Source organism: Vipera ursinii, assembly GCF_947247035.1.
Source record: "Vipera ursinii genome assembly, chromosome: 12".
In the NCBI taxonomy this organism is placed as follows: domain Eukaryota; kingdom Metazoa; phylum Chordata; class Lepidosauria; order Squamata; family Viperidae; genus Vipera; species Vipera ursinii.
The window spans coordinates 3,489,194-3,514,994 of NC_139525.1; the positions used below are offsets into that span (position 1 = coordinate 3,489,194).

General features: G+C 43.4%; 1 protein-coding gene across 1 annotated transcript in view; it reads left to right on the forward strand.

Annotated features, from left to right (window-relative positions):
• Window positions 1–25,801, forward strand: part of IL1RAPL2 (interleukin 1 receptor accessory protein like 2) — a gene marked incomplete at its 3' end in the record, with an annotated part of 258,654 nt that overhangs the window by 188,497 nt on the left and 44,356 nt on the right. Inside the window, exon 6 of the mRNA XM_083372225.1 lies at window positions 7,763–7,837. Coding sequence (XP_083228351.1) covers window positions 7,763–7,837 — 75 coding nt within the window. The remainder of the gene's footprint in view (window positions 1–7,762; window positions 7,838–25,801) is intronic.

Here is a 25,801-nt window from a genome sequence, read left to right on the forward strand (position 1 = left end):
GGTTGTTTTCTTGCAGACATTTCATGACCCAACTAGGTAACATCATCAGTGCTAGAAAACTGGAATTTTGGGAGTTGACGTCCACAGGTCTTAAAGTTGCCTAGGTTGGACATCCCTGCTTTAATCCCTCTTCAGCTGAGTGTGTGCTCATCCAGCACATTTCAGAGAGTGAATTTTTCAGGGCAAGCGAGTTGTGGCAAGCAAGCTGTCTTTCAGAGAAATGGGTCTTCCCAGACTGACCTTTCTGCTGAGCTAAGGTGCTCCAGAATGCAACATTCTTTGGGTTGCAAGCTGGAAAAAATGCAACTTCCACTCAAGAAATTCTCCAGCGAGGCCTGCGAGTGGGATCCATCACAGCCATCATTCATGGTAATAACAAACTTGGGGCTGAGTGTTAAGCAAACCAGCAGCAACCTGGGACTGGAGTAGTTGGACATGTAGCTACTTCCTTGGATGAATCTCCTAAGTGGAGCATAATTTAAACCTCTGGGGTGCAGGAGAAAAAAAAACAGATGTGAACTGCTGGAGAGGTTTTTGTTGCAATTATAGCTTTTAGAGCGGAATGGCGAGCATATATTTTACCTCAGCCATGAAATAATGCCTGGGAATATCCCAAAGTGCTTCTTCAGAACTGGATGAGAAGCGAAACATCTTCAAGGAAAAATGAAGCCCAGCTGCCTTTTGAAAAAAGCATCTTTGGGATAACCATGACCTGGATGACTAAGAATCTCTATGGACATGGCTTGGAATAGTTTTGATGTGTCTTGACTGGGGCAGAAAGAATGCTGTTCAAAGCCACCAGCTCTGCAGCCCCAAAATTTGTGAACTCTTAAATCGCAAGAAGAGAATCTTTCTGTTGGTCCATGTTATAGACGTGGTTGCTTACAGGGGAAAAAACTGTCATTTCTTTGGACCACAATGGGACCAATGGAATATTTTCCCTCCTATTTTTCTCTCCTCTTTATCCCCGAGATCTGTTTTCTAGCCTCATAATTTATCCAATCTAGTGAGAGAGGCAGTTTGAATTTGGAAGCAGAAGCCGTGTCTGTGTGAGCTTTGATTACAGTAGCTCTGACACCACGAGAAATTATACAACGCCGAAGAAGGAAAGATCTGCTATGGTGCTCTAAGCAGACTTTTGCCCCAAGCTGAAATGGAAATAGCATTTTATATGATTTGCTTCCTGCTCTTCGGATTACTTGAGGAACACGTCACAATTTGAGGATAAATTTGTTTGCGTCTGAAGGCAAAGGCTTGAATGTTTGCATTTTCAAATCGAGGGCTGAAAACTTATTTGTTTCAAAGGGTGCCTATGTCTGTCTGACTGACTCCCTATTTCTCTATCATTGACCAACTGTCTTGTAAAATTTGGAGGCAGGTTTATTAAGAAGGATCTTCATGAGTCTGTTATATATATATTTATATATATTTATATATATATAAATATATATATATTTGCAAGTAAATAAATAAATAAATAGAGAAATTGTGTGCCGATGCTTTAGGGATGGAGAATCAATTCAAAGGCAATTTGATTGACTCCGAGTCAAATCACCGTTTCCAAAGCCAGATTGATGGTTCAGATCAAATTGTCAATCAAATTGGATGCCTCTGAAGGCTTTTTAAAAATTTATTTTCAAATCAATTTCATCTCTAATTGGATTGAACTAATGATCCAGAATGGATCCAGTGGTTTGACTCAGATGAGGGGTGCTCCTTCTAACTGTAATATCCTGGGGGAAATGCAAACTCATGTACATACACATTTTAGCATGAGAAATACATATATATACATATATACATATATACATATATACATATATACATATATACATATATACATATAGATATAGATATAGATATATAGATATAGATATAGATATACAAGTTCCACAAACCAAATGTGACATAGCCACAAGAAGAAAAATTGAACTTGACAGATTCACCATTCCCGTTTCTTAATGTGGCATCAAGATGGGTGAATCTGACAAGCATATTTCACTCAAGGTTTCCTTCTTAACCCTGTCCTGACTTTGTGACATTTCTGCAGTCATCTGAAAATCCTCCACGGTGGTATTTGGAGCGCCCTGCCTCTAACGTCCTGTGACCGCTTTTGTCCACACATTTCCTGGAGAAATGCACGAAGGTGCTCAAAATGGACCTGGGACATTTCAACATTAAGGAAACTTCCCATGATGTTTTTCCAACTGAAGACGATCAAGACGCTTTAAGATTGCAATCCAGGAAAAAATGGGGGTGGTCCAGCATCATCTGGGTGGGCTACAAGTTTTCCATCTAAAATCTTAAAGATCCAGAAGAACATGCACCCACTGGCACATATTTATCACGTTGATCAGAGGTCTCCAACCTTGTCACAACGTGGTTGGCTGGGGAATTCTGGGATTTGAAGTCCACAAGTCTTAAAGTTGACAAGGCTGGAGACCTCTAATTTTGATGCACCTTTTCATCCATTTCTGGCTGAACTGGAATGTACAAAAGTAAGCGGGCTTTGTAAAAACAAGTCCATTTCCATTCTCGTCTCTGCATTACGTTCTCCGAAGGGTTAATCTAAACGGTGCATAAGAAGCTTGTTTAATTTTGAGTTGTGAGTGTTTAGGAAAGAGAAGGATTTTCTTGTTTTTCTGCAAATCAGTTTTCTCCTCCCCTCCCCCCTCTTCTTTTCCTTCCTGTGGTCTGAAGGGTACAAAGAATTACTCTGAAGTCTTAAACCTGGTGAGACTTCTGTTCAAGTGCCAGTGGGAGTGATTAATCTGACTTTTGTATGGGATTATAAAAGTGGGTTTCATGCTGTGTTGCTTAAGCTGAGCAGATAACAGGCAAATACAGTGTAGAAGTGATATCTCTTATCAGGTTTCAACCCTGTGTTTCTGATCCTGCACAACACACCTGGAAAACGCAAAGAGGTATGCTGGTAGGATCAGCTTCACAGCTACAGTGGCATTTATCCAAATGTACTGCTAATAAACTTCAGAGTGTGGAATGGCTAGAAATGAACAGAAATCTCGAATGACGTTCAGCAGCGGCAAAGATCCAGGTGTGTGTGTGTGTGTGTAAAGGGTCTCAGTTTTGAACCCCTGAACCTCCTAATTGTGTTGATTTTCTGAAGTTCACTTCCCATCCTTTAGGGCAGGGGTGTCAAACTCAATTTCATTGAGGGCCGCATCAGCATTGCAGTTGTCCTCAGGGGGCCAGGTGGGTATGGCCTGGGTGGGCGTGGCCTACTGGGTGGGCGTGGCTAGAGTGCATATGGCCTACTGGGTGGGCGTGGCCAGCTCTACATTGTTTGCATCAAGGGTGCCTATGTGGGCCTGGGCAGGAGTGGGACAGGTCTGAGGGTCTCTGGCAGAAGGAGGGTCTCTGGACCAGGGCCAAGGCAGTGGGGGCCATTCCCTCACTGTTTCCAGGATGGCTTCGCAGGCCGCATGAAACCACTTCGCGGGCCGGATCTGGCCCCCGGGCCTTGTGTTTGACATGTCTGCTTTAGGGAATAAGAGGAAGTGGAAGCAAACTACTACAATGGATCTACAACTAGTTATATAAGAATATGGGATTGTAGCTCAGGGTTGCAGTGAGCTTTTGAACTTTTTAGTCCCACCCAGTCTGCCGTTATCACAGCAGCCATGCCCACCTAAATGGCCACACCCACCCAATGGGCCATGCCTACCCGGCACCCGACGATACATAAGTGGGTTTTGGGTTGCAGTTTGGGCACTCGGTCTCTAAAAGGTTCGCCATCACTGCCCTATACCATTTCAGACAAATGTCTATCCAGTCTCTTCTTAAAATCTTCCAGTGTTGGAGCCTTCACAGCTTCTGGAGGCAAGTTGTTCCACTGGTTAATTGTTCTCACTGTCGGGAAATTTCTCTTTAGTTCTAGGTTGCTTCTCTCCTTGGTTAGTTTCCATCCGTTGCTTCTTGTCGTGCCTTCAGGTGCTTTGGAGAATAGCATGACTCCCCCTTTTGGGCGGCAACCCCTGAGATACTGGAACACTACTGTCATGTCCCCCCTCATCCTTCTCTTCATTAAACTAGACATTCCCAATTCCAGCTACCGCTCCTTATATGTTTTAGCTTCCAGTCCCCTGATCATCTTTGTGTCAATGCTGCTAACATCAGATGTTCTTGCTTTGACAACATATGGAGATGCAGCCATTTTCCTTCTTATGTTTTACTCTTAGAGTTAGAATTAGATGGTACGGGGTGGGGGGATGAGGGGGGGAGTGTATATGGAGTTGGTTAGACACGACAATACTGCAGTAGTGTGAGAATCAAGTTTTTTTTTTAAAATAAGAGATGATAAGAAATGGCAGGTTGGAGAACTGGAGGGAAAGCCTGTATTTCAAATTAACTGGAGAATGTGATTTATGACTGTTAACTGGAGGAGGGAATTGTGCTTTGATGCTATGTGCTCAGGGGAGGGGATCTCAGATTTGGCTTTGAGTATGTTAGTGCCGATGCTATGCTTCTCAAATAAAGATTCTTTAAGGAAAACAATGTCTCAACGTTCTTTGAAGAGTTTCATCTGTCGGAACCAGGACACTTTGTTGCTCTTCTCTGTACTCTTTTTTTCTTTGTTGTTCAAAAAGTTGGCCCCCGCCAACTGCTCTCCCCAAGGCAAAGGAACAGCCCTGTGAATTTGATGCCACATTAGCACGAGGTGCCCAAGCTGTGAATCGGACGCCGGGAATCGCTCTGTTCTCAGGTTGTTGCAGACAAATGATGGATTTGCTCCTTGAATAAATAATTTCAAATGGAAGCGAACTTTGTCACGGGATAATGAGGTCTCCCTCGCTCCCAGCTGAATGCTGAAGCATTTTATAGAAAAAGAGTGTGAGATGTTTATTTTCAAAGCCGAACACATTTATCCTCTGACAGGGCTGTGTTACAGCGACTTTATTTGGGCTCTATCAAATGTCAGATGCCGGCGTAATCATTTTGTCAGGTTGATATTGCTGTGCTACTGCAGGGAAGGCAGCTCAATCTCCGGCATGCCAAATTATTATCAAATCACTCAAATATGCAACAATGCTACCATATACTTACATTTATTTCTCGCTCACGATGAAGCCACTTTAAGCTGACTAACTCACTGTCAGTTTTGAAACGGAGTTCATCTAGTTGGTTTGCATTGTTCCCCTCTGGAGAGCATTTTATCTTCAGGAGAGTTATTCAGACAAATGGCTGAAGGAAGCATCGTCTCTTGCCTTGAATGGGAGAAAGAAACATGGCTGTTTTCATGAGCAATGAGCCAAGCCTCATTATGTTTAACCAGCTTAGTTAAAGAGGAAGCAGCTGCATTAATAAAACATGCTCAAACATGCCTAAAGCGGAACTAGAACTCACCATCTCCTGATGATTGGCCCAAAGGCACCCAGCCAGGTTTTATGACTGAGGCAGGACTAGAATTCTGTCTCCTGTTGATTGGTCCAAAGTCACTCAGTGGGTTTTCATGCCGAAGCCGGGACTAGAACTTCCAGTTTCCTGGTGATTGGCCCAAAGTCACCCAGCTGGCTTTCATGCCTTAAGTGAGACTAGAACTCACTGTCTCCTGGTTTCTTGGCCAGCACCTTAACCACTGCATCAAAATGGCTTCCTTTAGTTGGTCTCTGGTCTCATGGTTCCCCCATTCTTCACACAATGGGAATGTCTTGACTAGATGGCCCCATGCACAAATGAAAATAACAGTTGGGTTCCACAAACAGGCCAAACTATAGATTACCCATCCAAAGTTCTCAGCCCTGTTTTAGCCTGGTCGAGAGACTGAACAATCCTCATCAAGGTCTTGAAAGGATGGAAATGGAGAGGCGTTCCTTGCTTCCCTGTTGGACCTGGTTCTCCAGGAGGGTCCCATGAGACCTGGACTGGAGAGAGTGGGTCTCTTTCTCATACCCTCCACAAACTGTTGAAAATAATAGTTTTCAGCCAATGAGGAACATTTTGGCTCTTCCTAAGTTCCACACACTGCCCTGAGCTCTCTGTCTGATCCAGGCCCATTTGAAATCACGCCAGCGAATCCTTTGCAATTGATCTCTACACTTTCCATCATCGGTGTCTATTTAAGCGAATTAGACTTTAAGACTTGTGTACGAATCCACCCGGCCGCTTTGGAAAAATTCTCGGTAGAGATTCCGCAATGATTGGCAGGCTTTCCTGTTCCCACTAATGGCATTCCAAGTGCATTAGTGAAAAGCATTGATTATTATTTTTTTCCCACCTGCCAGCAACTTTCTATTCCTAGCTAATCCAAAAGTAATTTAGTGGCCCTGATGTTTCATTGGCTTCAGTTGTTCCATCTTTGGCTAGGAAGAGGTGTGTGTGGCTGCCACACGCTGCTAAAGAGAATCCCCCATGTAGCTTGAATACAATGGTGTGTATAAGCAATGAGAGGCTTAGAAGGAACCTACACAATGCAGTTGAGAAAAGTTCTCTCTCCTCTCTCTCTTTCTTTTTCTTTCTTTCTTTTTCTTCTCTTTCTGTTTCTCTCTGTCTTTCTTTCTCTTTCTTTCTCTTCTCTGTTTCTCTTTCTCTCTCTTTCTCTCTCTTTCTCTTTCTCTCTCTCTTTCTGTTTCTCTTTTTCTCTCTCTTTCTCTTTCTGTTTCTCTTTCTCTCTTTCTCTTTCTCTTTCCCTTTCTTTCTCCTTCTCGTCTATGAAGACTTTCCATCATCCAGGATATGATCGTACCAAAGGTGCTTTTTTCACTAGGCAACTGGACTTTCTTTCTTGGAAAGTCCAGTTGCCTTTTGGAAAAAGCACCTTTGGGATATTCATTCTCTCTCTCTCTCTCTCTCTCTCTCTCTCTCTCTCTCTCTCTCTCTCTCTCTCTCTCTCTCTCTCCCTCTTTCTCTCTCTCTCTCTCTCTCTCTCCCTGCCCCCCCTCTCTCTCCCTCCCTCTCTCTCTCTTTCTCTCTCTCTCCCTCTCCCTCCCCCCTCTCTCTCTCCCTCTCTCTGTCTCTCTCTCTCTCTCTTTCTCTCTCTCTCTCTCTCCCTTCCTCTCTCTCTCTCTCTCTCTCTCTCTCTCTCCCTCCCTCTCTCCCTCCCCCCCTCTCTCTCCCTCCCTCTCTCTCTCTTTCTCTCTCTCTCTCTCCCTCCCCCCCTCTCTCTCCCTCTCTCTGTCTCTCTGTCTCTGTCTCTCTCTCTCTCTCTCTCTCTCTCTCTCTCTCTCTCTCTCTCTCTCTCTCTCTCTCTCTCTCTCTCTCTCTCATGAGTTTTTTTTCCTCCAGTTGAACTGACCTATTTCATCATTGTTAGCTGTGTTGAGGATCCACTTGCATAAAATAGGATTGTATGATTCTGGTTGTTGCTTTTGGTGCCATCATCAATATAATTCCTAAGGAACAGCTTGGTGGCCTAGCGGGGAAGACGGTTGCTTCCCACTTGAAAGGTTGAGGGTTCGATCCTAGGTGGTGGCAGAGGTTTTTCTCTCTCAGGGCGCAAAAAAAAAATAATTGCTGTGAACTCCGCATAGGCATCAGGAAGGTCATCTGGCCAGTAAACACTCAGCTCCATTCAGTCACCCCGACTCTACCCTGAACTGAGGGATTACAAGGTCATAAAGGGAGCTTTTAATCAATATAATTCCAAAGCTAGCAGAATGCTGCCAATGGTCATCTTAAAAAATGGGTGTCTTAAAAAAAACCCAGGTCTGCAAATCCAAGCCTTTGCACAACACTCATTGTCTCCAGATCCAGATTGTTCTTTTAATTTCCCCCTTCCTCTTTTCTCTTCCCCTTTTCCTTCCAGCTTTAGTCACCAACAGACCCCCTCAGCCTTTGTATCCAGTAGAGAATCAGACGAGTCTTCTTGAAGTCCAATTGGGTAAGTTCCTTTCTCAGAAGATGGAATCGAAATGAAGCCAGAGCGGAGTGTGGCTGATATTACTGTATGTAAATCAAGAGTTTACTTTCTGATTCTCAATGGGGGAGGGTTATTCCAACAAGGGTTTCGAGGAGGACTTTTGCGTCGGGTTGGAGAATGGGGCTAATTGTCTGAGGTTCACCCAAGGATATGATGGATGGATTCGAAGATCAGCGCATCCTCTCTTGAAATGGTGCACGAAACAGCTGCTTTTTCACTGCACATGGCAGAAATGTTGATAAATTCAGTGTACTGGGGGAGAATAGGACTGAATTTATAATGTTATGGACGGTATGTAGGAAACAGAAATCTTTCTGCCCACTTCTATACAGGTAGTCCTTAATTTACAACCAAAATTTCTGTTGCTAAGTGAGATGGTTGTTAAGTGAGTTTGGCCTCATTTTAGGACCTCTCTTGCCACCGTCCTTAAGTGAATCACCACTGTTGTTAAGTTAGTAATATGGCTGTAAAGTGAATCTGGCTTCCCCCATTGACTCTGCTTGCCAGAAGGGCGCAAAAGGGGGAATCACGTGACCCTGGGATCGTCATAAATATGAGCCACTTGCCAAGCATCTGAATTTCGATCACTTGACCCTGGGGACGCTGCAGCGGTCGTAAGGGTGAAAAACCATCCCGTCACTTTTTCCAGTGCCGTTGTAACTTTGAATGGTCACTAAACAAATGTTGTAAGGCGAGGACTACCTGTAATAAAAACTGGGTCATTCCACATGATACTACCTGGATGGAATTTCTCTTTCTTTACGTACCACTTAAGGAACATGTTGCTGCAAGGAATGGTGATACAGTAGTAACCTCCTAGATTTTTTTTTATTATTTGTTTTCCAGTCTCTCGTTTTTGCAAATCTGTCATATATGATCAGGCTGCACTCTAGCGAACAGACATAACACCTTTTTCAGTTTTGCTTACAGGTCATTTTTGTAAACGACTAGTATTAAGAACACATTTTTTTATTATTGTTTTCACGAATCTACCACCCATCTACATTCAGGCATTTCTCTAAAACACATTTGCAAATATTAGCACAGACTGAATTCTTTAAAAAAAACAAAAACTTGAATCCCAAGTGAACAATTTTTCAGTTCAGGTAGCACAGATGCCTGCAACTGGGTAAAACAATTTTCTCTCCCATCCTTGATAGGCCTTCAATTAAATGGTTCTAAGTGTACATTAAACAGATTAGTTTAAGTCTAATGCCTCTTACTTCTAAACTGTTGAGACCAAGTTGTTGTTACATCTCTTAGGACCCACTTCTGTGCTTTTTGAAGGTACTTAAATACAAGATACCTTGCTCTGCTCTTCGCCAATATTTCCAGCTTGTGTTTAACTGTATTTTAAGAAATAAGTCCCATTTTGCTGTGAACAAAATCGGTTTCCATAGATCGCAACTGAACTGCCTCATGGTATATATATATATGTAGAATAAATATACAGCTAAGCTCTTTTATAAATCCATGCACATCTATAACCTAATTTCAGGATTTGAGCTCGGATGCTAAGAAGCACAATCTCATTTTAGTTTACAAGATGACGAAGATGAAAACAATCCTATTAGACAAAGACAAGGGTTAAAAAAAACATCTTATTTTGCTACTTGTTTTTAACTTTCAAGTGCTTAGGAGATGGCAGGAGGCCGCTCTGATAAATTATATCAATTTTCCAGTGTTTTGATAAGATTGAAAATAATGTAAGCACGAGAAGATAAAGAATCATAAACGGGTTTCAGCCCCATACAAACCTAGGGTGCAATCTGGATTGGCAGATTGAATCTTTTTTGGATTCAGGACTCAAACTTTATGAGAGAATGTGCTGAAAAATTTGATTTTCTCCCCTGTTTGTTTAGCTGTTGCAATTTTGAGCACTGTCTGGATTTGTGAGTCTAGTAAAATCTTACCATTCCCCCCCCCCCCCAGGTCCATGATTATAAGCAAGACACTATGTCTAAGCCTCGGGGAACAATCAGAAACTCTTGATGTTTAATCTAATTACAGCCGGTGTGGAAGAAAACAAAAACTAGGATGAAAAACTTTCAAACTGAGCCATGCAACAGATTTTTCATTTTTTTTCCCTTTCCCGAGTGCCTTGGAAGACTTAGAAATTCACTCTCCAAAAACGCAAAAAAACAGGAGACGATATTAGTCAGGAAGCCTTTTCATGCTTTAGGTTGCATTTTGAGAATTTGCCAGTTCTGAATTTTGATAGGATTTATTGGATCCACAGCTGGGGAGCAAAGAAAAAACAACAACAACCAGCTTTGCTCTTATGTTTACCAGAGGGAGAAATTGAAATTAAACGCAGGGTAAATTGGCAATCCCTTCTCCTCCTTTGTTAGGAAAAAAAAATAAAAAAATAAAAATCTGAATATAAAATCCAGCTTTGGAAATGGATTCACACGTTGGCTTTAATGTTCTGTTGCTAGGCTTGTCCCGCAAATGAGTTATTAGAATGGGAACAGCTCCAAGCAACTGTAAATTACAGGAGAGTCTCATTCTGCAATTTTTGACCTTTTCAACAATCTGCAATTTGCTAGACAATGTCATCCAGTTTCCTTCTCCCCATCCTTGTTTACCGCTTTGCTAAATGGGGAAGAATGGCAGAATGAGCGGCCAATCCTGTCCAAACGGGCGGGATCAGGAAAGGTCAGGGCTGTGCATCATTCTTCTTTTTCTGGCCACAGTTGACGATCAAAGTCAAGAGCATCCAGATTAGAATAATAGGCTGTTTTTTTTATGAGAAGAGGAGGAGGAGGAGGAGGAGGAGGAGGATGGTGTCTATGGAGTCCCCAGTTCTCTCTGAGCTTGGTTGTTTTCTTGGAGATGTTTCATTGCCCAACTAAGTAACATTATCAGTCCTAGAAGGGAGTGGGGTTTATTATGATGGAGGAGGAGGAGGAGGAGGAGGAGGAGGAGGAGGAGGATGGTGTCTATGGAGTCCCCAGTTCTCTCTGAGCTTGGTTGTTTTCTTGGAGATGTTTCATTGCCCAACTAAGTAACATTATCAGTCCTAGAAGGGAGTGGGGTTTATTATGATGGAGGAGGAGGAGGAGGAGGAGGAGGAGGAGGAGGAGGAGGAGGAGGAGGATGGTGTCTATGGAGTCCCCAGTTCTCTCTGAGCTTGGTTGTTTTCTTGGAGATGTTTCATTGCCCAACTAAGTAACATTATCAGTCCTAGAAGGGAGTGGGGTTTATTATGATGGAGGAGGAGGAGGAGGAGGAGGAGGAGGAGGAGGAGGAGGAGGAGGATGGTGTCTATGGAGTCCCCAGTTCTCTCTGAGCTTGGTTGTTTTCTTGGAGATGTTTCATTGCCCAACTAAGTAACATTATCAGTCCTAGAAGGGAGTGGGGTTTATTATGATGGAGGAGGAGGAGGAGGAGGAGGAGGAGGAGGAGGAGGAGGAGGATGGCGTCTATGGAGTCCCCAGTTCTCTCTGAGCTTGGTTGTTTTCTTGGAGATGTTTCATTGCCCAACTAAGTAACATTATCAGTCCTAGAAGGGAGTGGGGTTTATTATGATGGAGGAGGAGGAGGAGGAGGAGGAGGAGGAGGAGGAGGAGGAGGAGGAGGAGGAGGAGGATGGCGTCTATGGAGTCCCCAGTTCTCTCTGAGCTTGGTTGTTTTCTTGGAGATGTTTCATTGCCCAACTAAGTAACATTATCAGTCCTAGAAGGGAGTGGGGTTTATTATGATGGAGGAGGAGGAGGAGGAGGAGGAGGAGGAGGAGGAGGAGGAGGAGGAGGAGGAGGAGGAGGAGGAGAAAAATAAGGATCCTGCCAATGGGAAATCTGAATGTCACATCCCTGCAAAAAAATGCAGTTGGTCCTTGGGGGTAGAATCCCCACTGTTCAGCAAGGTAGTGGTAAACGACCTAATTTTATGACCATTTTTTTTTGCTGTGGTTGTTAATCCTTGCAGTTGTTAAGTGAATCATGGGGTCATTAAGCAAATCTGGCTCCTTCCATTCTCATTGCTTGTCAGAAGCCATCTGAGCAGGTCACAAATGGCAGTCATCTGATCCCCCAATGGTGCAACGCTCATAAATATGAGTCATTGCCAAGCCTCTGAATTTTGATCCACGTGACTGGGGTGTGTGTGTGTGTGTGTGTGCAACAGTTCATTTAGTGACTGTCTGAAGTTACAACAGCACTGAAAATAGTGACTTGTGACCCTTTTTCACACTTGCAACCGTTGCAGCATCCCTAAGGGTCACGTGATCACAATTCAGACGCTTGGCAACTGACTCATCTTTATGACGGGTTGCCGTGTCCCGGGGAGGGGGACACGTGATCCCCTTTTGCAACGTTCTGACAAGCCAAGTCAATGGGGGAGCCAGATTCACTTAACAACCATGCTACTCACTTAACAACCACAGCGATTCACTTTACAGCCATGGCAAGGAATCTCAAAAAATGGGGGCAAAACTCCCCTAACAACTGTCTCGCTTAGCAACAGAGCTTTTTTGGGCTCCATGGCAGTCGTAAGTCGAGGACTACCTGTGCAGAATCATTTATAGATTGCTTGCAAACCTCTGTCTTCTGGTTGCACGTGGGATACATTTCAATACATTTCCTCTCTTTTGTGCAAAGTAGTTTTTGCGTCTCTCTCTCTCTCTCTCTCTCTCTCTCTCTCTCTCTCTCTCTCTCTCTCTCTCTCTCTCTCTCTCTCTCTCTCTCTCAAACACGGGCACCCGATCTGCTGCCCCCACCCACTGCTATAGCTGGCATTCTGGTGGGTGGCCTGCAAATAAATATCAATTTCACTTTGGTGGCACTGCAAGCTAATAGTTTCCTGCAAGGGACTCCAATTACATCGTTCGCAAATCAAACGGGCGCACTTCACCAGGCAAGCTTCCTCCGATTCTCTGCTAATTCAAAGCAGTTCTCTACCCTTCGTTGCCCAAGCTGAATAGTTTACGGTGACCGAATTTACATATATTATAGCCATCCATGATTAAGCTACAAATTATAGTTCAGTGATCCAGAGACAACGGCGGGAGCTGGGTGAATAATTAATTAACAACAGGTAATTTATTCAATCCGTTTCAAACCTCCCTTCTCTTTGCAAATTGGACATGTACAGAGAGAAAGGCGGTTCTCCTCCGATGCGTCGCGGTGATTTCGGTCAATAACTCTCGGTCCGTCCCGCGACTTGAATGCCTATTTCTTTGGGACTGATATTGAATTCAGAAATACGATGTTTCGATAGGACCTTTCGGCCTTTCGGCAAGCAGCCGCTCTTTTGTGACTGATGAGATCATCTTTTCTTACACTTAATTCTGAACATTAATGGCTTGGGTTAACGGCCAGCGTAATTGTTCTGGCGCTTGCGCTGCGCTACTTCGCACTTTAGTTTTTCGATGTGTAGAATGCAGTGTAAAGATGCTCTGGAAGCAGACTCAGCTGGTGGTATTATATGAACACCATCTTGTAGATTGCCAGAATTATTATAATTTAGGGTTGGTTTGTTTTTTTAAAAAAACTTCCTAGTAAGAATCAGGGCTGCCTATGATTAGCTTTTTTTCTCCAAACCTTTATCTATTTGTGAAGATACAAGGTTTTGTGAAAGTTGCTGTCCTTTTTTGGAGAAAGGGAAACTAGAGGATTGAGTTGGGGGTTACATTCAGTGGTGGGATTCAGCCGGTTCGCACCACTTCAGCAGAACCAGTAGCTAATTTTTTTTTGTTGCCGAGGCCCAGAATGGACTTCCGGAAGCGGCATCCACATGGAGAACCGGTTGTTCACCTATTTGAATCCCACCACTGGTTACATTAATCTCTCGGGGTTTTTTTTTTCTTTCCTGCAGATGTTTCATTTACCCAACTAGGTAACATCATCAGTGCTAAAAGGGAATCGCTTTTGCTCTTTATTTAAATACAAGTGGCTTTTCCTGTCAGCATTGGCAGTTCCTTAATTGGGACGTCTCTGTCTATCGGAACCATGACATTTAGAAGAGATTTTAGACTTTAGAATGAGCATGTCTGCAGCCATTTTTTCCCCCTTCTCATTTCTAGTTAACGTAGGATGCTCTTTACTGGGCTGGTAGTTCCTTGATTGGGATATTGTTTCCTTGCTGCTTGGTGTTAATTTCTGCTTATTTGGGTGCCGATTGCTGGTCAGGAGCATCTAGCTTTTTGATTGTCTCTTTTGAATGGTAGGTAGATGGTGTTTATCTCTATGTGCCTGTGGATGGCTGATTTGCCTGGCTGCCGGGCTTCCAGGAATTTGCTAGCATTTTAACAAATCTCGCTAAATTCACTAGGTAAATAAGGCCACTGTATATTAGCTGCTATCAGAGGCTGTCTTTCCACCTGCGATGCAGTTGAAAGTAAGGTTAAAGCCTCTGTCCTTTAACTGATTAGTATTTGGGGGTTTAGCGGGATTTCCTGTTTTCATGCAATAACCATGTTTGCTGAGAGAAAGCGAGAAGAGAGACGTGTTGATTTTTTCCTCCTGGATAGAAAATGTTTAGTTTACCTGATGAGACCCTCAATGCTGGCAATGCCTTAGATACTGTAAGCTTTCACACTTAGCCTCACAATTGCCCCAGCAATACTCAGGAATTTAAAAGAGCCAAAAAAACCTCCTGAGCCGAGGTTTCAGCAAGCAAACCACTTTTACTTTGATCAAAATAGGGTTGGGTGCCCACATCTCTCTTCGCAGCTATATATATATATATATATATATATATATATATATATATATATATATATATATATATATATATATATATATATAATATATATATATATATATATATACGCGGTGGCTCAGTGGGTTAGGACACTGAGCTTGTCGATCAGAAGGTCGGCAGTTTGGCGGGTCGAATCCCGAGTGCCGCGTAGCAGAGTGAGCGCCTGTTACTCGTCCCAGCTTCTGCCAACCTAGCAGTTCGAAAGCACGTAAAAATGCAAGTAGACAAATAGGGACCACTCTGGTGGGAAGGTAACAGCGTTCCGTGCGCCTTTGGCGTCTAGTCATGCCGGCCACATGACCACGGAGACGTCTTATCCCTTGTTACAGAGCCTGACCTGTGCTGTTGTGTAATTACTTGAGGGGATAAAAAAGGGAGAGGAAGTCTGGTCACGGATAAACAGATAAATAGCAGCCTCAGTTGTTCAGGATAATCCAATGAAAAGAGAAGGGGGGCGGTGTCTTCCGATTACCTGTAGATATGTGACACTTTTACCTGGACTAATACTGGGAGTCCTCGACCACAATTAGGATCGGAAATTCAGTTGCTAATGGCCCCGGGTCCCCCAGCTAACTTTCATGTCTAAGGTGGGATTAGAACTTACTGCCTCCTGGCGGTTCATCCTAAGCCACCCAGCAATGTTGACTTCTCATAACTGCCTGGATAAATTCCTGCAGTTTTCTTTGCAAGATTTCAGAAATGGGTTGCCATTGCCTGCTTCTTAGCACTGAGACGTATGACTGGCCCAATGTCACCCAGCCGGCTTTTGTGCCTAAGGCGGAACTAGAATTCCCCATCACCTAGTGATTGGCCCAAAGTCACCTAGTTGGCTTTTATATCCAAGGCAGGAATAGAACTCAGCATCTCCTAGGAATTGGCTCAAAGTGACCTGGCTGCTTTCATGGCTAAGGTAGGACAAGAACTCACTGTCACCCAGGTTTCTACGTAGGTCAGCACCTTAAGCACTAAGTCACACTTGCCCTCACAAAACACCAGCCTTTTTTTTATCCTGTTATTCCATTTTATGCATTATATGACACTTTTATACTTTCATTATTTTGCAATGAAATGTAAGTGCTATACAAATGAAGCAGCAGTTGTAACAGAACTATGAATATTAATCAGAGACCAAACACATCTGCCCATTTGGATTTTTCTGTGTTTCTCATCTTAGATTCACTTGATTCTCTATTTACCCATCGACTGAAAAGCCACAAAAGAATTGCATCAAAATTGATATGCAGCATCGGAGCATCATTTCCCTAACATATAAAAATGTTGCACACGTTTCCGAAGCATAATTTCCTCTTTTGCTACCCCATGCACTTTTGTACTTACATTTTGATAATACGTGTAAATGTCGGCTTTTTTTTTTGCTTGCTTGCTTGCTTGTTTGTTTGGCTAACTGCTTTGCAAAAATTCTGGAAAAAAAATCATTCCTAGTCATTTACTTGTTTGGGAAAGGCACAGGAGCCAAGCTTTTAATGAAGTTTAAATTCCCTTTGGTCTCGATCCTGGCTGCATTTGGGAATTCAGCCCCTCCCCCTGCTGCTCAGAGGGCCAACTATTTTATCTGCAGAAGACATGAACTGGCAGCGATGATGTCTCCAATGTAAGAAATCCTATTTTCGCTTCAAAACAAGTACATCTTGCCTATGCTATTTGAAGCCGTGTGAGTGCATTTCTTTATTTCAAAGTTGCGAAAAAAATACTGTTGTGAAGTCCGGATCTAGTCTTTCTTGCCACATGATTGTGTTTAAAATAGGTTGAGTTTGCATAACATTCACAGGTCGGATTTTAACCTAGTTTGTTGCTGTGTTGTTCTAACTGGGCTATGTGGTTATTTTAAAAGCCACATGAATAGAAAGCGGGGGTTTTTTTTGGTGCAGTGGTTAAAGCCTCAGGCTATAAACTGGGAGACTGTGAGTTCTAGTTCAGGCTTAGGATGAAAGCCAGATGGGGGACTTTGGGCCAATCACCAGGAGATGGTGAGTTCTGGTCCCACCTTAGCTTTAAAGCTGGCTGGGGGACTTTGGGCCAATCACCAGGAGAGGGTGAGTTCTAGTCCTGCCTTAGCCATGAAAGCTAGCTGGCTGACTTTGGGCCCGTCATACGTCTCAGCCCTAAAAAACAGGCAATAGCAACCCATTTCTGAAATCTTGCAAAGAAAACTGCAGGAATTTATCCAGGCAGTTATGAGGAGTCAACACTGTCTTGAAGGCACAACCATCGCCAATAACAACAATAAAACAAGAAGCCATGTGAACCTGGGAAATTGGGCTAATTGAATAAACCAGGGTTCGTTGAACTGGAAGCAGGCCTGCCGTGCAAATGCAGCTATTTTGAAAACCTTATTTTTAATAAATAAACAAATAAATCTGACATTTTAGGAGACCATAATGGAAGATAATGAGATCAAAGACAAAGAAAGGAAACAGCTGACTCGGTCTTTTTTTAAAAATTTCCTCCCACCGCTGGCTTGATTGAAATCGCTAGTTTTGCCCTACTCACGTTGATTGTGTGGAACCTAATTTAGATCCTGACTCAAACCAGAATGTGACCCAGAGACAGCTGGAAATGGATGCTCCCTTTTCAACACGACACAACCCAGCTATTCAGAGAGTGTGTGTGACTTCCACTGTTTCATTAGAAAGTTCCAACTTAACACGAAAACCTTTTTGTTTTGTGCCTCTCATTAGTTCTGACTCTCTGATAAAACATTGCTTGCATTTTTTTGTTTTTGGCCTGGTAGGAAACTAAAGGTAGTATCACACCTATGAATTCCAAGTAAAATTGGATTTTTTTATAAGAGCAGACTCACTGGGTGTAAATTCTGTGATCTTGCTCCAGCAGATTTGAATAACCCCTGTCTTGCATGAAATTCAGCTAACACTCATTAGTGTGTGTGTGTGTGTGTGTGTGTGTGTGTGTGTGTGTGTTCAAATCAGTCTTGTCTCCTAGCTGGACTAGACCCTGCCATTTTCTTTAGTAAGATTTCAGAAGAGGGTAGCCAGTGCTTGCTTCTTAGGGCTGAGAGAAAAGGACTGGCTCAAGGTCATCCAACAGGCTTCATGCCTACGATGGACCTGGAATTCATAGTGTATTGGTTTCTCACCACTGCACCAAAATGGTTCCCTATTCATGTGACTTACTGAAGCATAAAACAACCACATATTCCAGGTAGAGCATCACAGCAACAAACTAGGTTAAATGTGATTTGTGAGTGTCATGCAAACTCAGCCTCTCTTCTGGTTTATTTCTTCTGGTCCTTAGTAACGGTGGAGACTTTGAGACGTCTTCTCCAATATTGTGAAGATTTGGAGACAACTTCTCCAACACTTCTTGGATTGGACATCTGACCTTGTAGTATATCATGGGTCCATTTCAGTCCAAACTTTGGAATTAATCCAAATAAGTGTTTTCTAGATCAGAAATCTATGTCCCTGCACCATCTTACATGGTCTAGACATAGTATGTCCACTAATGCCCTGTTCTGTCCTCGATATAAATAATTGTTGATATTATTGATAAATGATTATTGATAAATAATCTACACTGAAAAATTAAGAGTCACCATGGAGTGACCAGATGTTTCTGCTTCCAACGTGATGGAAGTTCTGATTGCTTTTTATGTGCAATGCATTATTGTGTCTACCATTTTGACTTTTTTGACCATGCCCTGCAAATACCCCTGACACCTTCCTTAGCTCCAGTTTGAGTTTTGTTTTGCCAAAGCATGGAATAATTGAGGCCACGCATACAAAGAGCATTTGCAGGAATTGGGTATGTCTAGTTTAATGAAAAGAAGGACAAGGGGGGACATGATAGCAGTGTTCCAATATCTCGGGAGCTGCTCCAAAGAAGAGGGAGTCAGGTTATTCTCCAAAGCACCTGAAGGCAGGACAGGAAACAACAAATGAAAACTAATCCAGGAGAGAAGCAACCTAAAACTAAGGAGAAATTTCCTGACAGTGAGAACAATTAATCAGTGGAACAACTTGCCTCCAGAAGTTGTAGGTGCTCCATCATGGGAGTTGTTTAAAAAGATACTGGACAACCATTTGTCTGAAATGGCATAGGCTTTCCTGCTTGAGCAGGGGGTTGGACTAGAAGACCTCCAATGTCTCTTCCAAGTCTGTTATTCTGTTAAATTCAGTGAATAGTTGGTATTGAACATACATAGATATTTGTTGAGACTTTTCAGAGGAGGAAGGCAAGCATTAGGACATTCCATTTTTATTTTTGAAAAATTGGAGCTGTTTTCCTCCCCCCCCCTCCTCTCCGCAGGATACATCTCACACCAAGACACATATCAAGTGTCTAGATAATAAGTGACATAGCACAGAAGGGAATTGGCGAGCACCGTTTCGACTGTGCACACTGAGCAAGGATTTTTCATTCCATCCATCATTCACAGCTCGCTGCAGTGCTTACAAAAGTCACTTAAACTCATCCTGTCTAGCAAACAATGGGATGGAAAAAGGCCAGAGACTCAGCACCGGGTCCCCTTGTACTGCGTTACCTCTGGGCTTGGAGGATGCAAGACAGCCAGGAGTCATGATTGTTAGCAAGATTGAGATGCATATTGGAGGACAACATCTCTTGGGTTCCAAGTCCAGGGCATTCAGTGGCCTGATTCTGCAATAGCTTTTCTGTTTTGCCCAGCATCTTCTGAAAAGATCCTTCTGAAATCAGACAAGGCAATTGTTAGAATTGAACATTTGCAGTTCCAGGTTGAACTGCAGAGTCCTTGGTGGTCTCTGAGCTAAGTAGTTTTCTTGCAGATGTTTCATGACCCAACTAGGTAACACCATCAGTGCTAGAAGGGGCTTGTATATATAAAAAGCAAATCCCACTAAATAATGTTGACTAGTTTAGTAAAGTAACATCTGCAAGAAAACAACCACAGAATTGGCAGCTTCTAATCCATTACAGCATACTGCATCTGTGCTTTCCTAAACCAGAAAGGCTAGTTTAGTCAAGGACTACCAGCCAAAACACAACTCTCCAAGAAAACAATGGAGCAAGAGATGGTGGCCTTCAAGAATGAGCAGAGTTGAGCATTTCCCCACCCCCCACACTGGAGGAGAGAGGAGAGAGACAAACAGACAGAGAGACAGAATCTGTGTTAGGAAGCATAGCTGGTATTAAAGAGTTGTATTAGTCTTTATCTGCCAGGCTCAGCATGACACATGCACAGCCTGGGCCTCAGGTGTGGATTATGTAAATATAAGCACTTTTCACAGGAGCAAATAAACTATTTCCCTCTGAAATAGGTTTTGGTGCTTAGACCTGGTTCAGGAAATTCACCTACCTCCCTTGGCATGTTTTGGCCCTCATATCTATCATCTAAAGAAGATCTTAACATGTTGTGGATGCTCTTCATCATCCATGACCTTGATCCTCGGACTCTTCAGATGTTTTAACAGAATAACAGAATAATGGAAAGGACCTCGGAGGTCTTCTAATCCTGACCAGAAGCCCTATACCATTTCAGACAAATGACTGTCTAATCTCTTCTTAAAATCTTTCAGTGTTGGAGCATTCACAACTTCTGGAGGCAAGTTGTTCCACTTCTGGAGGCAAGTTGTTCCACTGATTAATTGTTCTAACTGTCAGGAAGTTTCTCCTTAGTTCTAGGTTGTTTCTCTACGTGATTAGTTTCCATCCGTTGCTTCTTGTCCTGCTTTCAGGTGCTTTGGAGAATAGCTTGACTCCCTCTTCTTTGGGGCAGCCCCTGAGATATTGGAATATCTTTGCCTTAGAAATTCTGGGTTCTCTGAGAAAGCTTCCTAGCTCCTTATCTGACAAAACAAACAAACAAACAAACAAACAAAGGGGTGTTTGTGCAAAAATGCACATTACTGTAGAAACCAAGGAGGGCTCCTGTCAATTCAGTCACAAGATTTGCCTTTCTTTGCTGTGTCTTCTCTCTGCATAAACGACTTCCCCCTTGCCTTTGAGTTTCCAACAGAGGTGAATCCCATTATTTCTTTTGAATCTCTAGAGGCCTGTGACATCTGGTCTCAAGTTTCAGGAGTTTACTCCAGCCGTAAAATATTCATCCTGAGTGCTAGCTGTAGGTCAGCCTGTATTATGTAGGGCGTCCAGGGCAACCCGCATTGGACCCCATGGAATAAGCTACAGTGCATGCAAGTCTAATCGTAGAGGAGCATTCTTCAACCTGGTTGCATGGTTAATTGGGGTGTAACTACCAGAATGAGTCCCAAAACGTAGCCAGGGGGAGGGGGAAGGATGCTAGCTTGAGATCTCATTTAGGAATAAAACATAGAATCATGGGGTTGGAAGAGATATTAGAGGTCTTCTAATCCAACCCCTTGCTGATGCTAGGAGACCTTTTACCATCCCGGTCAAATGGCTGTCTAGTTTATTTTTGAAACCTTCCAATGATGGAGCATCCACAACTCCTGGAGGCAATCTGATTAACTGATTAATTGTCCTCACTGTCAGACAATTCCTCCTTACTGTTCAGGATGGTCCAACACTTCCAAGTTCTAAAGTGGTTCTACCTATCTAAGCTTCCCATTGATTTTCTCAACAGAAAGGATTAAGCTGGTTTCCTACTGAGGCTCAAGTTTTCCTGGGAGCAAGATAACATTTTATAGCTTTTGGTTATTCTGATTATTGCTCCTCCTCCTCCTCCTCCTCCTCCTCCTCCTCCTCCTCCTCCTCCTCCTCCTCGTACTCATATATCCCCACCATCCTTGACAGACTGTGGACAAACACCCACCCACACCTTGGTATAAATAAGATTAAAACACATACATAAGATACCAAAAAAGAGAGAGAAAGAGAAATTGAGAATTGAAAGCACATTCAAACCAAGTGCCTCCCACTTGTTTACAGAGAAGAAGCAGAGCTGGATCTATTCACTAATATGGCAGGGACAGTATCATAAAGATTGGGGCCACCCCCAAAGAAGAGTTGGTCATCTAGTTCACGTTCCATGAACCTCGGGAAGAGAGGAGACTTCAAATAACTGGAGCAGTTTGGCAGATTCTATCCTGGCAGGAAACTCAAACCTGGTTAATTAGACAGAGCCTCTAGGAAGTCACAGGAATAAAACCCAGCATCTCCCAGTCACAAACATTACATGAGTCGCAGAAATGCCTCCCTGCAAGATCCACATGATCTCAAGGGCCTTGCTCTCCGATGGCTATGTGATCTACTATTCGGTCATAGGTTTAGCCATTCTGGTAACTGCTCACATGTTATTTTAATTTTATTCATCATTTTTATTGTGTATTTTAAAGTAATTCTCCTTGCTGGTGTTTATATTTTGATGCCCATTTTTCATGTGGTTTTTGTGACTTTCATGCGCTAATGCTGTATTCTGTTACTCCGCATGAAATAAACAACAGAATAATGGATTTGGGAGGGACCTTGGAGGTCTTCTAATCCACCACTCTGCTCAAGCAAGAGACCCTATACCAGGGATGTCAAACTCCCGGCCTGCGGGCTGGATGCGTAATGCGGAAGCCACGCCCAACCTGTTGCAGGCAATGGCAAAACCATCCCGATACATTGTGCAACGTCACGAGTTTGATATGTCTGCCATATACCATTCCAGACAAACGGTTGTCCAATCTCTTCTTAAAAATCTCCATGATGGAACACCCACAACATCTGGAGGCAAGCCATTCCACTGACTAATTGATCTGGGATTATAGAATAAAAGAGGTGGAAGGGACCTTGGAGGTCTTCTAGTCCAACCCCCTGCTCAAGCAGGAGATTTAGGGTTAGGGTTAGGTCACCATAAACTCATAGAGCAAAATGGACATTGCCAACAAATTCGGAATGCTTGGTTATGGTTAGGAGGGCACTTACTTTTCTAGGCTGCCCTATCTATGTTTCCTGGTAAAATACATTGGAGGAAAATTCCAATACCATTTCAGACAAATGACTGTCTAGTCTCTTCTTAAAAACCTCCAGTGATGTAGAACCCACAACTTCTGGTGGCAAGCTGTTCCACTGATTGAATGTTCTAACTATCAGGGAATTTCTCTGTGGTTCTAGATTACTTCTCTCCTTGATTAGTTCCCTTCTGTTGCTCTTTGTCCTGCTTTCAGGTGATTTGGACAACAGGCTGAGCCCCCTCTTCCTTGTGGTAGCCCCAATAAATAAATGAAGAAGTAATTAGGTACCAGAAAAAGAGAAATATTCCAGAGGACCATGCAGAGGGGATGGTTTTCCTGCCTCTCTGTGGGTTCAGACACCCTCGTTGCTTCTCACATAACCTTAGAAAGAAAATCTAAGCAGACAGTGAATGATCCATTCCACTCGGTGTGATTTTAGCAGTTTGGTTCTTGGACAAGAATCACATTATAGTCCTGTGACAGTCTCTTTATCAGTTGATGGAGCAGATTTATTCCCTCATCCCATCACCAAGAGTGAGAGAACTCGGTACCCGTTTCCAAGGCAAGAGCCAGTTGCCTTTGATAGCCTGGATAAATGCTTCAATAGTTACTTTTTAATTGCTTTATTGCCAGAAGTTTTCAATGAAGCCATAAAAATAGCGGAGGGGAGGGGGAGAGCAGTCTAATTGCCTCAAGATGGATATGTAACGCATAAATTTCTTGTTTAATGGAACTGGTAATAGACCACCTGTTTCGGTTGCCTTTTTCCATTCAGCATGTGAATTAATAGTTTTCTCCTCTGCGCACGGAGCGAAATCACAATTGCACACTTGAAGATTCGGTGGACGCCCTCCCCTGCCCACCCTTGTTTTTTAATGCTTCATCTAGGGACGTTCAATCTTATTTTGTGGATGATTCCAAACTCGTTACATTTGCCGTAGGGAGAACAGGGGGAAAAAAACACAAACAAAATCAATTCGTGCATTGCGCTCGTAGCGTTTCCATCCTCAGCCAGCTTGCCTCCTCTTGGCTTTGTTTTTAGACTTGGGTGGAATTACAGACATGGCTGGTGGATAATTGGCTGGGTGAATTAGCAGACAAAGAGTTGCAAGGATAAACTCTGGCTTTGTCTGCCAGGAGATGCCCAATGGCTGGGCGATGGGGAGAGAATTGGAGTTAACGCTCCAAACTAAAGGAACTTTCTTCTGAAGTTGTCAGTTGTGGACTGGGGAGCTTCTCGCCCATCTTGAGAAAGGAATATGGAGAGGGCTGGTGTGGATCAGACACGTCCAGTCATTGTTACAGCTGAATGAAAAGGGCCCCCCCCTTTGCATTCTCCAGTTTGCAGGCAGGCATAAAGGACTAGGTTTAAAAGGGTGGAGACCTGAAATCCCTCCATTGCTTCTTCTGTTTTGCTCCTGGCTGTTGAAGCAACCGCTTTGATTTTCCCAGAAGGACCGTTGGAATTGATGATGACTTCCTTTGCACAACACAAGACAATGCAGAAAAAGAGAATTAAGAGAGTTGGAAGGGACCTCGGAGGTCTTTCTAGTCCATGGGTAGGCAACCTTGGCTCTTTTATGATTTGTGGACTTCAATTCCCAGAATTCCTGAGCCAGCCATGCTGGCTCAGGAATTCTGGGAGTTGAAGTCCACGAGTCATAAAAGAGCCAAGGTTGCCTACCCCTGTTCTAGTCCAACCTGCTCCTTAAGCGGAAAACCTTATAATATTTCACACAAAGAGTTGTGCATTCTCTTCTTAAAAAACTTCCAGTGTTGGAGCACCCACAGCTTCTGGAGGGAAGTTGTTCCACTGATTATTTTTTCTCATTGATAGGAAATTTCTCCTCAGTTACAGGTTGCTTCTCTCCTTGACTAGTTTCCATCCATTGCTTCTTGTCCTGCCTTCGGGTGCTTTGGAGAATAGCTTGGCTCCCTCTTCTTTGGGGCAGCCCCTGAGATATTGGAAGACTGCTATCATGTCATCAGATCTTCCTTCTTCCCATTAATGGTCTTCTGTGCAGGCTGGCCAGCGTACCGCACTGAATGCAGGAGGGCTGAGCCAGTCATGGGGGCAGCCATTTGTTTAGCTCTTCCAGACCCCATAAAAGGAGAGAATCAATCTCCCTGGAGCGAAATCTAACCCACTGCGCAGTGATTGGTACCATGAATGGAAGCTGTTCTGCAGTTCACACAACACTTCCTGCTTTTCCCAAGGCCCAGTGGAGATAATCTCGTTAACGGGGCTGTTGGGCGAAAAGCAGCATACGTCTTTTTAGCTGAGAAAAAGAGACACCAAGACTGTAATATTGTGGCAGTTATTGTGATCTCAGGTTATAGCAGGACCGAGCTGCCTCCTGACAACCCAGCAATTTGCAAGGTCAATTGATTCCCTTCTGGGTGCAAGCGCAGATATGCTGGGATGATGGATGGAATCAGAAATATAAAATGACAGCGTTGGAAGGGACCTTGGAGGTCTTGTAGTCCAACCCCCTGCTCAGTCAGGAAACCCTCATACCAAATGGGTGTCCAATCTCTTCTGGAAAACTCCAGTGTTGTAGCACCCACAATTTCTGGAGAGCCATTGCACTGGTTAATTGTTCTCACTGTCAGGAAGTTTCTCCTTAGTTCTAGGTTGCTTCTCTCCTTGATTGGTTTCCATCCGTTGCTTCTTGTCCTGCCTTCAGGTGCTCTGGAGAATAGATTGACCCCCTATTCTTTGGGGCAGCCCCTTAGATATTTAAACACTGCTATCAATATTGCCTGATTCAACCTTCAGACAGTTCGTTTGGCTTCCCAAACATAAAGAATTTTGACTTCTTTTCTCAATTCTTATTTCTTCCTGTTCTAAAAAAAAGTGTGAGTGTGTGTGTGTTTGTGTGTTAAAGTACGTATCAGGCCGGGCGCTATTGCCAGTGATTGTTTGGAATGCAATCTGATCCCTCTGGCTTCATTAGCTGAGTTGTTGGATTCAGTTTTATGTTCACACAACCACTGGAAACTCTCCGAGGCCGTGACTCAGTTATGGGGGTCTTGGGAAGAGGATTGTAGCACGCATATAAAAACAGACCCTTGACAGCGAAGGATAACGGTTTTTTGCCAGCTTCGTTTGCAACTATCCAATCAATGCAAGGCCAAAAGGATTGGTCCCGTCGGATTGCCATATTCTGTTGGGGTCCACCTAAAAACAGGCAGGGTTCAAATGGTGCCATTGCAGGCCCAGCTTGAGGTTTCATTTTATTTTATTTTTTACATCATACCCTGCGGGTATCCTAATGCCGTTCCTTCGCGCATACGAAACACCGAATTGTAGATCTCTCTCGTGTCGTAACATCCTAGAAAT